The sequence below is a fragment of the Marmota marmota genome, unplaced genomic scaffold (assembly GCF_001458135.2).
Source record: "Marmota marmota marmota unplaced genomic scaffold, marMar, whole genome shotgun sequence".
Taxonomy (NCBI): Eukaryota; Metazoa; Chordata; class Mammalia; order Rodentia; family Sciuridae; genus Marmota; species Marmota marmota.
Genome location: NW_026000026.1, coordinates 23,122,689 through 23,137,142, shown reverse-complemented (window position 1 = coordinate 23,137,142; position 14,454 = coordinate 23,122,689). Strand labels below are relative to the sequence as shown.

General features: G+C 38.3%; 1 protein-coding gene across 11 annotated transcripts in view; it reads right to left on the bottom strand.

Moving 5' to 3' along the window:
* Positions 1–14,454, bottom strand: part of Ncoa6 (nuclear receptor coactivator 6) — a 73,477-nt gene that overhangs the window by 23,434 nt on the left and 35,589 nt on the right. For 8 of the 11 annotated variants that reach the window (XM_048811086.1, XM_048811088.1, XM_048811092.1 and 5 more), the window contains 5 exons: positions 13,826–13,954; positions 11,973–12,836; positions 9,754–9,900; positions 5,285–6,398; positions 1,485–1,606 (listed from right to left, as the gene is read on the bottom strand). In XM_048811086.1, coding sequence (XP_048667043.1) covers positions 1,485–1,606; positions 5,285–6,398; positions 9,754–9,900; positions 11,973–12,836; positions 13,826–13,954 — 2,376 coding nt within the window. The remainder of the gene's footprint in view (positions 1–1,484; positions 1,607–5,284; positions 6,399–9,753; positions 9,901–11,972; positions 12,837–13,825; positions 13,955–14,454) is intronic. The other 3 variants (XM_048811089.1, XM_048811090.1, XM_048811091.1) reach the window with 3 other exon arrangements.

The following is a 14,454-nucleotide window of genomic DNA, read 5'->3' as shown; positions in this document are numbered from 1 at the left end:
AGACACAGCATGACAATTCAAACCCATTATAGGCCAAATTCAGCCTGCAGGCCCCTTTTGCAGAAAAAAGAAAATGATGTGTGTGAAGATCCTTGGAATGCATACAAGAGTTCAGATGTGCTTGGGGGAAGAGGGTACTTTAGGCTCACCATGCCTTCCGGACATATTTGCCAAAGACTGGCAATCCTCCTCCTTAACTGTGCTGCTGAGAACTGTGTATTCCCCAGCAATTTGAAATAAATAACACAAAGTATTGACATCATAATACATTTACTTAGTTTATCTCTAAAATAATACCACTTTTTTTTTTAGGTATTTTTGTTATTATTGTTGTTTATGTGTTGGAGTTAGATCCCAGGGTCTCGTGCATTCTAGGCAAGCCTGCACTGAATCACACCCCAAACCCTCAACATTACTTCCACTTATATGTCAAAAAGGAGGTAGAGTTACTAATGAGGAAGAAACAAAACAGCTCTTTATAATACACAGTAGACAGAACCCTGAGTATGAAGGGCTTGTGTATCTTCAATTGTGTCATAGGGGAATAAAGCTACAAATCACTGTTCAGACCAGGAGTAACAAGGTATAGAGATACTGTGGCAGCTGGCCTTGGTTCTATAATACCTGGGTTGGAATGAATGAATGAATTCTAGAAGCTTTTTTCATTTCAGCATAATTTATCAACATTTAAAGGACAATATTTTATAATCAGAGTAAGGAATTTCAACAATATCATACTATTTGTTATAAATCATTAAGCTGGTGTTAGGCACATGGGTATGTTTTTTCTTATTCTTTATATATTTTTGATGTTTTAAAGATTCAAAATAAAACTTCTATTAAAAAACATCACTTTCTTTTAATTCCCTGCTTTGAAAAAGCTCCAGGAAGAAAGGCTGCAGGAAAAGCAGGCAAGCAAGATCAGGTAAAAATATCTCTCCATTTAATCTTATTTGATTCTGATGCCAACTAGAACCTTACACTGATAAGAATAAAGAGGCATTTCACATCTCAGTTCTAATTTTTATAAAGACTTTAAGTAATAAAGACGATTGGAGTAGAATGTATGTGTTTGTGCCTTCAGAAGTTATATTTGAAATATTTACTTAACATCAAGGCAAAGCTTCCAAATACTAGACACATTAAAATGCTAAAGCAGACTAGTTAGTAGACAAAATACTTTTTTTTTTTTTTTTTTTTTGGTACCAGGGATTGAACCCAGGGGCACTTGACCACTGAGCCACATCCCCAGCCCTTTTTTATATTTTATTTAGAAACAGGGTCTCACTAAGTTGTTTAAGGGCCTCACTAAGTTGCTGAGGCCGGCTTTGAACTTGTGATCCTCCTCCCTCAGCCTCCCCAGCTGCTGGGATTACAGGAGTGCACCACCGTGCTCGGGAACACTGTTTCCTTGAAGAAAAGGAAGCCTTGTAATTTTGCATATATGATGACAAGTATATAACCCTTAGCTAACATTTTATTACCTGGTGGCCGATTTGAAAATTCTGGCAGTTTAGGGCCCGTGCTGTCCAAGTTAATTCCTTGTTCTCCAGGCAATGATTGCTGATCGGCCTCCTCCAGACCAGCTGGACGAGCATCTGGGGTGCTAAAAAATAAGTAAGACATTTGAGAGTAAGATATCTAGAAAATACATGAAACTACCTCAACCTGTCCCCTATTACTAAAGAACTACAATCTATTTACATTATCATTCTTACTGTTATTTACAACTCTCTAGTCTGGATAAAATAGTCAATACTGGCATAAAAATAACCTGGCAAATTCATTAAATGTTAAAATCCACTTACTCTAATAGCACCGTATTTACTCAAAGTGCTTTTTCATGCAATCACCCATTCTCAGAAGGCCTGGACTTGGTTTGGGACTATAAATATTATTAGTCACTGTTCATGTGAAACCACAGTATCTTCAGTGTAGCTGAAGAATCTAGCTCCAGTAATTCATAACACCTTGCAACAACTTCTAAGTTAGCTGATGGAAATGGTATTTGGGGAACAAAGAAAGGTAGAGACTACAAGAAAGTTAACTGAATTTTGCTATAGATAAACACTGGCTTTAAGATATATTCATTTTTACAAACCTTAGCATTTTTAGTGGGGTGAGGAAAAATGTGAAGAAACTTAGTTACTAATACCCACATTTCCAAGGAATCAGAGTGCCCACATCCCTCATTTGGTTTATAATCTGACTCCCAGCTGTACCTTTCTTTCCTACTTTTAGTTTAGAAACAGGGTCTCATTAAGTTGTATATATAGACAACAGAGTTTTATTCAATTCAGTTTTATTTATGTCTTGATTGTGGTCACCCACTTTTAGATAGTATTTTGTCTCATACTCTGGATAGTTTAATAAGCCACCATAAATCTATCTTAAAAGCACCAGCATATGAAAATTTAGAACCTGAAGCAGATTTTTAGCACATCCAGATCCCTAGATCAGTTTGTTCCTTATATGACTTTTCTTTCACTTAAAGTTATGAGCAAGGATTCTATGATATCCTTTACTTTCAAAGAATTCTATAACTAAAACAAACAAACTCAGATATTTTCTTCAGTTCCCTTATGTTACAGATGAAAAAACAAAGTTCCAGAGAGGTACAAGAGATAGGAAAAGGTTCCATGGTAAGCGGGTGATCTTCCTAGCTAGGAGCCCTCATGCTGTATAAGGTCCTTTTCATAAAGTATAGAACCAAAAAGTAAGCCATCTTCTTCAGGGCTGTTGAGGACAGTAAAAATGCAAACTAACTAGCCTACTGGGAGAAATAAAACAATCATCCCCATAAAAATGTTATTCCAAAAGGCTAATAGATGAATTTAACTGAAGAGAATGGTGGTAACCAAGAATACAAACAATAATAAATTCTGGAGAAGATATAGAGAAAAAGGAACAGTTTAACATTGTTGGTGGGATTGTAAATTAGTACAATCACTATGGAAATCAGTATGGAATTCCCCCAAAAGAAGAGGCATGGAATCACCATATGACTCAGTAATACAACTCCTCAGTATTTATCCTAAAGAATTAAATTCAGCATACTATAGTGATACATGCATACTCATGTTTATAGCAGCACAACTCATAACAGCCAAACTATGAAATCGGCCTACGTGTCCATCAATAGATGAATTGATAAAGCAAATGTTGTATATATAGACAACAGAGTTTTATTCAACCAAAAAGAATAAATTTATATTATGTGAAGGAAAATGAATGGAACTTGAGAACATTATGTTGAATAAAACAAGTCAAACTCAGAAAGTCAAGGTTTGGATGTTTTTTGCTCCTTTGTTGAAGTTACAGAGGAAAAAGGAAAAGAAAGGTAGGAGATCTCATGAAAATCAAAGAGAGATCAGCAGAGTAGAGGAAAGGGAGGGGAGAGGGAAGAGATGGAAAGGGAAAATAATGGGGAATGATACTGGCCAAAGTATATTGTTATATTGTATATATACAAACATTTAACAATGAATCCCATCATCATATGTCACTATAAATCACCAATAAAAATATGAGAAAAGAATTTAACTGAGGAGGAGCTACTAGAAAAATCAGATAATTAAAGGCTTTAAGTTTGAATTCAGGAAAACATACTGTTAATATACAGTGATTGGCTTTTAATATATAAAATTCAAGAAACAGTATGATATAATTAGACTATGAAGAATGTTGTGGGAAGGCTGGGGTAAAGGTAGCTACTTTTGGTTTGAATATTTAAATAAACCTTATTTTTTTCTATAGTTCTACCAGTTTATTTCAATTAATCTGTTTTACATTCATTGGTTACTATTCCCTATTAGTAAATGTCTCTAAATTCCAGTTTTATAACTAAAGGCTGAAAATCTAGCTTAATTAATATTTATTCTAAAACTTTTTTTTAATCAAAATCAGAAACATTATTTAAATTAATACTTAGCTTCAGGAAATGAAGTATAAATTTTTAGTTGCCCTTTCTACTGTGATTTTGCAAAAGAGCTCACCTGGAGAAAGTTTACTGAAAGGGTAACTAATTAAAAGTTATAATCATCTTAGCATGGGGTTTAAGCTTCTAGGGATGATAGGGCCTTTAAAGAAAAGGTATCAGTGCAAAAGAACATTATTTTTTTGGTACCAGGGAATGAACCCGGGGGTGCTTTACCACTGAGTCACATCCCAGTCCTTATTTTTTATTTTGAGACAGGGTCTTGCTAAGTTGCTTAAAGCCTTGCTAAATTGCTAAGTTGGCATCAAACTTTTTAAATTTTTTTTTCCTTTTTTAAATATTTTTTTTAGTTGTCAATAAACCTTATTTTACTTATTTATATGCAGTGCTGAGAATCGAACCCAAGGCCTCAGATATGTCAAGTGAGCACTCTACCACTGAGCCACAACCCCAACCTGGCATCGAATCTTTGATCCTCTGCCTCAGCCTCCAGAGCTGCTGGGATTACAGGGGGCGCCAACATGCCCAGCTAGAAGAACATTTTTATTTTTGAGACAGAAGGGAGTCTCCATAAGCAGTTTTTATTCCCAGAACATATTTGGCCTCCCTGGCTCCCCAACATCCATAAGCCTAAAGCCAGCGGTTTGTGGAGCTGAAGTATGGTAGCACCAATTACTTTTCAGGTTCTGGGTACGACAACCCCCTGGGAAAGGGCAGAATTAAGACACATATCAGCCTACTGCAACATATCAACATCATTTGAACCCTTAAACAAGTGAACTGTAAGAAAAAAAACCTGAGATAATCAGAGATATGTGAGCACAGTTTGGATATGTGAGACTATTAAGGATGTATTAGCTTTCTAGATGTACTATGGTATTATTGTGTAGTCATATAAAATAACTGTCCTGCTAGGGACATAGTGGCACATGCCTTCAATCCCAGCTACTTGGAGGCCTGAGGCAGGAATATCACAAGTTCCAGGTCAGCCTCAACAACTTAGTAAGACCCTGTCTCAAAATAAAAAGGGATGGGAGCGTAGCTCAGAGGTAGAGCACTTACCTAGCATGTGTGAGGCTCAGGGTTCAATCCTCTCAGTACCACCCAAAAAAGGAAAACTTTCCTTATTTTTGAGAGGTAGGCATTAAAATAGAGTATAATTGCTTCAAAAGAATCAAGAGAATAATGAAAGAAAATACAGATGAAGGCAAGATAGGCTACGATAACTGTTGAAGCAGAAAGATCTCATACTATTCTAATTTTATATATTCTAAAAAATTTTCACCAATGAAAGTGTCCACATAAAAACAAACAAATAAAATTTGAGGCAAAATTATCACAACCTACTTTAGATCTTGCTGACTATTTTTCTTCTTCCGAGGGGGTTTCTTCTTCTTAGGTTTATTTGCGTTGGTATTATTTTGCTTATTGTTTACCCCAAAATGACCTGCAGAGATGTCACTCTGCAATAAGTTGACCAACAATGGGCTTGTTAGCGTTACATCCTTATTGACAGGAAAGCCTGGATTCTGACCACAGGATATCTGATTTCCATTGGGTGCTCCACTGAAAGGTGCATTGAAAGGCATCCCATGGCCTGAGAAGTGGTTTCCCGAGGCACTGTTTCCCTGCATGGCCTGCACGTGGGGGGGGACCATGTTGGTTTGTTGCATGCTAACATCAGGCATCATCTGAGACAAGCTGACATCATTATTTGCTGTAGTTGCAGGATCACCATGCTGCTGGGCCATGTGTGGGTTGGGCCCTGGTGGCCTTAGGACCTGTCCCTGAATCCCCATAACCTGAGATGGACTGTTGTTCACAGGCCCTTGTTGGGGCAGCATCTGTCCTGACATCTGTCCCGTAAACTGTACCATGTTTCCTTGCATGTTCGGAGTTGGTCCCCTCATTATCTGTGCTGGTCCCGGCATGACACTGGATTGGTTCTGCGTGTTAAACTGCTGCTTATTCCCCTGCATCTGATTGGTCATGATCTGTTCTATCATTGGGTTCTGTTGGAGCAAAACTTGTCCCTGAGGCCCCATCATCTGGTTATGTGGTGCCATCATTTGTGGGCCCTGCTGGGACAGCATCTGCTTGGGTGGGGTCATCCTTTGAGGTGAAGGCCCAAGATTTTGGTTCTGAGGGTTCACCATCATCTGGCCCTGTGGCATAAGCTGGGCCCTTGAAAGGATCATAGGGTTCTGAGGGTTCAGAGTTCCTTGTTGCTGGACCATCTGGCCCTGGGAGGGCACAATCTGCTGGTGCATGCCCATCAGCTGAGAAGGTGGGCCCTGTTGGGGCTGGCCTTGCATGTTGCCCAGGTTCACCTGTGGAACCCCAGAACTACCAGCCTGCTGGTTGTTCATGTTGCCATGAATTCCCATGAGGCTGGGCTGCATCATATTTGGTGGCCCGTGAGACACCTGCATCTGGTTTTGAGGACCAGCTCCTTGACCACCTTAAAGGAAAAAAAAGAAAAAAAATGCATAGTTTCAGAAAAATATTATTATCTTATTGGTATTAAGATACTCAAAACCTTACTTAGAAAAATACCCATCATCCATATATACACTGACCAACATAAATGAGCTGTTTGATATACTTTTTTTTTTTTGGTACCGGGGTGGAACCCAGGGGTGCTTAACCACTGAGCCATATCCCCAGCCTTTTTTTGTATTTTATTTTGAGACAGAGTCTCTCTGAGTTGCTTAGGGCCTCAGTAAATTGCTGAGGCTGGGCTGGGGATGCAGTTCAGTTGGTAGAGTGCTTGCCTCACTAAATTGCTGAGGCTGGCTTTGAACTTGCAATGCTCCTGCTTCAGCCTCCTCCCAAGTTGCTGGGATTACAGGTGTGAGCCACCACGCCTGGCTTAACATACTTTTTGTGAGTTTTTTAAACTACGGAGATGCAATATGGGATAATTGTTTACAATTTCCATGACTATGCAACAGAATTAAGAAAGAAGGAGATAGTTTCTTTATTCCTGAGTTCAGACTTAAAGTTAATATTTCAAAAATCAGAAAACTTTTCTTTTTGATTAAATAAAGAGGAAGGCAATATTTCACTGTTTTCAATGACTTGTGGCTACCTTATTATGAAGAAAACTAAACAACAACAACAACAAAACAACATTGTATATACTGAAGTAAACTCTGTTATAAGTGAGCCAGGGAAACCAAGAATGTGCCATGTTCTCTTAGGAAAACCCCAACAATGTTTCTTGGAAAACTATTACTCTCAAAGGCTAGTCATGCTATTTGCTGCACTTTAAAGAAGAGAATACCCAATACTTCCTAAGACAGGTCTCCTTTGCCCTGGTGTGGTAAAAATTGTTTAATCCTGACATAATGAGAGCCAACTGACCAGATGACCCATCTGGAAGTTGCAGTCAAAGGGATGCTAAAAAGTTCAGTGATTGTATATATACTTCTTGAGAGTCCCTAGTGAAAAACAAGGGACATGTTCTATTCTTCTAAGTTAGAGAAAAGGTGCTGCCTGGCCTACTGCAGTGTTTGTTTACTGTTGGGTCCTTGAGATTTTTCTGTAGCTACTTGAATTACCTACCCTCCCTTACCCTCCACCCCCTCCCCTTTTTTTAAGTCCTAGAAATGGAACCCAGAGCCTCATGCATGCTAGGCAAGTGCTCTACCACTGAGCCTTATCTCCAGCCCCTACTTCTAGCTTATTTTATCTCTTTTATTTTTCACCTTTTTTTTTTTACATATTTATTTATTTATTTATTTATTTATTTTAGTTATTGGCAGACACAACATCTTTGTTGGTATGTGGTGCTGAGGATCGAACCCGGGCCGCACGCATGCCAGACGAGCGTGCTACCACTTGAGCCACATCCCCAGCCCCTATTTTTCACTTTTAAATGGGGACTAAAAAGTGGCTACAATGACGTTATGAAGCCAGTTCATGTTCCAGTCAGAGAGGCAGGGGACAAACTGTCCCTGGTTCACACTCTCCAGACTTTTCCTGAATCTCAAGGAAGACTCACTTCCTTGTCTCTGTGGAGTTTGGCTGGCAAGAGAGATAATACAAACAGTTGAGTATTTTTTCAGGAAGCAGTAAAAGCTAAATAAAATAGGACAACAGAAAATGACAGACAAAAGTAGAGCTACTTTAGAAAGGCTAAATGGGGAAATCAAAACAATAGGGGCATATGAGAAATACCATATAATGATGACCATCACATTCCACCATCCTTGCTAATCCCCTTCCCCCTCTCTCTTTCCCACCCCTCTTCCTTATCTAGAAATAATCTTCCTCCCATGTTCTCCCTCCCTACCCCACTTTATACAAAATACACGTACGAAGATTTGAATTTGATGTCAACATACCTTATATACGAACAGAGATATAAAAAATTATGGTACATAGTACATTAATAATTGTAATGCAAAAAAAAGAGTACATGTATAATTTGGTGTGAACATACTTTATATACACAGTTATGAAAAATTGTGCTGTATATGTGTAATAAGGAGTATAATGCATTCCACTATTGTTGTGTATTTAAAAATAGGAAACCCCGATAAGCAGGACTAAGAATTATTGCACTTAAAAATTATTGATTTAAAAATAAAAAATGCATCTTAAAAAAACCAAGAAAAAAACCTACCATATAAAAATATGATAGCTGTTCTAGGGTGGAAAATTATGTTTAATTATGCTTTAAATAAAACTTCCTCTAAGCTTATAATCCTAGTGGCTCAGAAAGTTGAGGCAGGAGGATTTCAACTTCCAGAGTAACCTAGGCAACTAAGCAAGACCCTGTCTCAAAAAAGAGCTGGGGATGTGGCCCCCGTGTTCTAGTATAAATAAATAAGTAAATAGCTTCCTATAAAAACATTAATTAACATAACTCATGAACATAGTTTTGCACTGGCAGACAGGTAAAGTCCAGTAATTTGCTATCCCTTCAAGAGACAGTCTGAAATTTTTTTTATTAAGTTAGAATTTTTCCTCATTCCTCAGCAATTTACAATTAAAGTTGGAATCACATAATTAAATTAACTCTGGAATGGGCATGGCAGTTCTGAAAATATTTCATCTATGTCAATCCAAACTGTTTGAAAGGATAAATGGATTAGGCATGTTCCCTAAGTAACCAGAAACTCAGAAAAATGAATTTTGGGGCTTATAAAATACTGATTACAAATACTACTTTTTAGTCATTCCACTGTATCTTATTTCCTCTCCAAAATTTCTTCCTATACACACTTCACTTTTGGCATTAAATTGGTACGATTGTTTTTGAAAAATAACACAGTGTACATCAGAATTCAGACTTTGGCATAAACAAAGCTAACATGTATTACATATAGATTTTAAAAGTTGCAATCATCCCAACATGCCATATGCCTACATGCCTTTTTATCTTCATTTCCTCTGCCAGAAATGCCTTTTTCCTTTTACTACTTGAGCAAGCCCTAACTCAGAAGTCAGCAAACTCCTCCTGAGTGGGCCAAATTAGGCCCACTGCTGGTTTGTCAAGGTGAATTGAGTAGCTGCAAAAAACCCCCAAATAACCTAAAATATTTACTTTCTGGCTCTTTCCATGAAAAAAACAAAAAGCCCGACTCCTGCTCTAACTCAAGTTTCACTCCTTTTCTTAGATGTTTCTAGGCTCCTGAGACATTTTTGCCTATTTTCCACATATCAATTACTATTCTGAATGATTAATATGCATTTGAAATTAAGGGGAGAGACCAAGAATTATTAATCTATATATTCCTGTTGCCTACCAAGGCATCTCCCACATGATGCTCAATAAATGCTAGTTGAATAAATTATAGAAAACAAACCTGCATGCTGGACACTTTGATTTGCTTGCAGCTGAGGGGCTCCTGAATTCCCAGGGGTGGTTGCTGTGGTAGAAGGCACCTGACCTTGCATAAAGTTCGGATTGGCCTGTCCTGCTGAGAAGCCAGGTGGGAGGCGTTTAGGCATTCCTTAATAGAAAACAATGAGTAAGGCAGTTACCTAGCAAATTTATACTCTTGCTTAGATATGGAATGAATAAGGAAGGATGAGCTGCATGAAGTTTCCACTGGCTTAGCTCTCTCTGTCACACTGGTAGGATCTTTAATAATAAGGTTGGGAAAGATGGTTAAAAAAATCAACACAATCTCTTACATGAGCATTGTCAAAATGGAAAAGAAATACTAAAAAATTTACACTTAGAACATGCCAAGGAAAAGATGGCAATCTGCTTCCTAAATGTGATCTGAGGCCACGCCACAGCAAGGTTTGAGGGTTCACTTTTCTCTGTAATACAATGGACCCCAAAACTTCACATACTTTAACAAAGGCACCAAAGGAATATGTTAACTTCTCTCATATTCAAATAAATTGATATGAAATACTATAAAACAGAGAGCTGGGTCCCGATATTAAAGATAGATAGATGATTTTTTTCCTTTAAGGGAAATGGATGACAATCTCCTTTGCAGTAAATTTCCCCCTAATGTTGTGCCTGTCTCTTTGGAAGAGATCAGATATTAGAAACAGTTCACAGGAGCTCCAAAATGAGGCTATGTTAAACTTATCAGTATGCCTTTCTCTCATAAGGTCTGCTGTGATTCTGACAGCTATGGCACCAAAAACCATGCTCTAATGGAATCTTACTCAAGTATTACTTCCTTTTACAAAGGCCTAATTTCAAAAAACAAATTTGTAACAAGGAGAATCTCAGACCCACTCATTGTTTATAACACAGGCCTTGATGTGGCCAGATCACCTAGGTGAGCATATCATCTGTTCTATGAAAGCATCAAGACCTAAAGCTTGCTTAAAATTTTCTTGCATTTCTCCATTTATTTTATTTTAAGGGCCAAATTTTCAATGCCCTGAAAAACTCTTTGTAGACAAATATGCACTTGTCCTTTCTTTAGCAGTGACAAGTCCCCACTTGCATGCTTCCATTGTAATTAAATCAGTAATCACATTTGCAGGAGGGACTACCCAGCTTCCACTGATCCAGGGCTAGATGCCCAGAACAGTGAAGTATGGAGTTGAAACATTCTTGCATTTTCTAAAAACGTCTTAGGATTCAAATATTAGAACCTGCATGTCAGCAAAATTAATTACAAGAGAGTGAGAAGACTGATGAGCAACTTAATTTCACCAGAAACCATGGGAACATGCCTTTGCTATATTGCACTAAAGATGTAAGGGTTTTTTTCTGGGTAGGCAATGGGTGTCTTTTGGTGGGGGATATGTTTATCAGATGACAGTATTACTGACACTCTCTATAACTTACTGAAAAGCTCCAAGCACATTCATGTGCACTAGATCAATGATTAATAAGAATAAATAATAAACATGGAGATGGATAAGTTTTACTGTAATCGTTTTACCTCTCACACATTAAGCTCCATTGCTTTTTCTTCATACAAGAGGCACCTTACAAAATAAATAAATAAATCTCCTTTAGGTATAACTAGTGGAATTCCCTCTCTGAGGAGCAGGCATTGGCATTATAAAACTATAAAAGTCAATGATTTCTGAACTTATTCCCCTTTAATACTTTAATCAAAGTTAACAAATACCATGCTTACTATTTTACTAACTAGGATTATCAAAATTGGTAACTAGAAGGGCATTTTCCCCAATAAGACCCTGTATTTATCTTTTCATTTTTGCTCTACTGCATAATCTTAATTTTTTCAGTAGCCAAGAAGTTTAAGTTGTTAATAAAATGCATGTTTCTTCTGGAAATTTTAATTTACTAGTATAAGATCAAGCAAAAAAAAAAAAAATCTGAAAAACAAAATGAAATCTCTACATTGAATTTTACCTGCATTTTATCCAGAGATCTAGCTTATATTTAATCAATAAAATGCTGAACAACGTATCAAAATAATAATGCATCAAGTTAACTAAGTTATATTGTCACCACCATTTCACAAAAGCAAATAATTACATCCTTATTTCACTCCCTCCATTAACTCTAAAAACTTAAGTTCTATTCAGATCTATCTCCAGCAAATTTACCAACATAAATAGCTTCAGCATTCCTCACCTCCTAGGCCTGGATGTAAACTCTGTGGCCCCTGGTTTGGTGGTTGCTGCTGCATCACCATGAAGTTAGGTGGCACATTTCCCTGTTGAACCATAGGATTCCGACCCGGAGAGCTGACGGGCTGCTGAAATCCCTGGGGAAGTGGGTTATTTTGAGGTGGCCTTGGTCCCATCTGCTGCTGAGTTTGGTTAACCGTTGGGGAGGATGCAGGGGATCCCTGCTGGAAGGAGGAGGGTGAGGAGGCAGGAGACTTGTTGGTGAGGTGGGGCTGCTGCAGGGGGGTTGGGACCCTGGAGGGCCCCCCCTGTAAGCTCTTCATCTGAGGAGCTGTGAACTGGCCTGGGTTGCTCATCTGAGGAAAGTTTGCATGGGCTTGTGAGGCTTGCTGGCTGCCAAAGGGATATGGAGGGGGAGGGTGGGAAGGTGTCTGTACCGTGGCTAAGGATGGTCTTGCCTGGAGTTGCTGTTGCATTGGGCCAGGCAAGGGAGACTTCTTCCACCCTTGGTTTGCAGTCATTGTGCCCAGAGAACCCTGGGCTGGAGGAGGCTGAAGGGCTCCAGAAGGCAGCTGGTTCCAGCCTGGAGGAACAGGCACCTGAGTTGGGGCAGTAAACTGGGGTCGAATCCCCTGTGGCTGCTGCTGCTGCTGATGTTGCTGTGGGGGTCTTGCCTGCAATTGTTGCTGCTGCTGCTGCTGCTGTTGTTGCTGTTGTTGTTGCTGTTGCTGCAGCTGGGGAAAATTAGCTGGGTTCATTTGTCTGTTCACAGGGACAGGCTGCATTGGGTGATGAGGAGGAGCTAAAGATCCTGAGGGATGACTCTGCTGTTGCATATGGAGCCCAGAGAGGAGTGGATCCATTGCATCTGTTAAAGACAGTCAACAAAACAATAATCAACCTACTGCAACCTAGATGCTTAATGCAGCCTGGTACCATTCATGTTACCATGTTTGCAAGCACCTTCTTTATACAAAGCAACATACCAACATTCAAGAAAGTGAAAGGTATAAAGAATTTCTATGGTATCTACCTTTTATTTATTTTTATTTATTTATTTTTTTTTTGGAGAGAGAGAGAGAGAGAGAGAATTTTTTTTAGTATTTTATTTTTTTTTAGTTTTCAGTGGAATACAACACCTTTGTATGTGGTGCTGAGGATTGAACCCGGGCCGCATGCATGCCAGGTGAGCGCGCCACTGCTTGAGACACATCCCCAGCCCCCAGTATCTACCTTTTAAAAATGTAAAACCTTTGCTCCCTCTCCTCCCAGTACATATATAAATATGTCAGAAAACCTTCACTACTTCTTGCTTTAAAGAGTTTATGGTTCAACAGTGGATATAAGAGCCACTGTTGAATATATATAAATGCGGATAGCAGTAATTTCCAAATCACATACTAGGGAACTGTGTTAATCACTGTTATAAGAAAACGAAACAAAATTGTCAATCAGGTTTGGGAAATATTGAATCTAACATCCTTAGACAAGTTTGTTTTTTTATAGTAGGATGTAAGCATCTCCAATATGTTAATACTGAATTTCAAATAGGCAGTGTAAAGTAGGATGCATTTACCAAATTCACTTGACTACAGAATTCTGTCATGAAATATCTTGCAATACTAAGTAGGCCCAGGCATGCTTTTTAGAAATGATGGGGTATTATTAATTGATAACAATGAGAAATTCTGAGAAGGAAATGATGACGTTTAGCTTGAAGATATCAGAGCAAAATTGGTAAAGAAGGTAACATTTAAGCTGGACAGTTAGGAATACAGTATAAGAAATAGGTGGAATTTTATAATCATCTCTATAGAAGTTCCAGGTTCTTCAATCCTCAAAGATTGGTATCATTACCTGACTGAGAAGCAGGGCGAGGGGTCCTGGGCTGCAGCTCTGGATTGGGGCCTGGTGCCATCATGGAAGATGACACATTTCCACTCTGGGGTATCATAACAGTGGCAGGACTGGCCATTCTCATTAATCCTAGGGGGAAAAAATAAAGATCCCTAAAATAGAGTATTGGAATAGGCACAATTTTTGTTTCTGATGATATATTTCAAGAAAGAGAAAAGGTATAAAGAATTTCTATGGTATCTACCTATTAAAAATGTAAAACCTTTGCTCCCTCTCCTCCCAGTACATATATAGATATGTCAGAAACCCTACACTACTTCTATTTCATTTCCTTCCTCTTACTATAATTGGTGTTAAAAGTTCCATGTGGGGCTGGGGCTGTAGCACAGTGGTAAAGTGCTTGCCTCACATGTGTGAGGCACTGGGTTTGATCCTCAGCACCACATAAAAATAAAGATACTGTGTGTTCATCTACAAATAAATAGTAAAAAAAAAAAAAAAATTCCATGAATGTTTCTGCATTTGTAGGTAAGCTGCACAGCATTTTTGTATGCTTTTAATCTTTGTATAAGTGGTACCACACTATATATATTCTTCAGTTTCCATTTTCACTTAATATTATTTTTTGA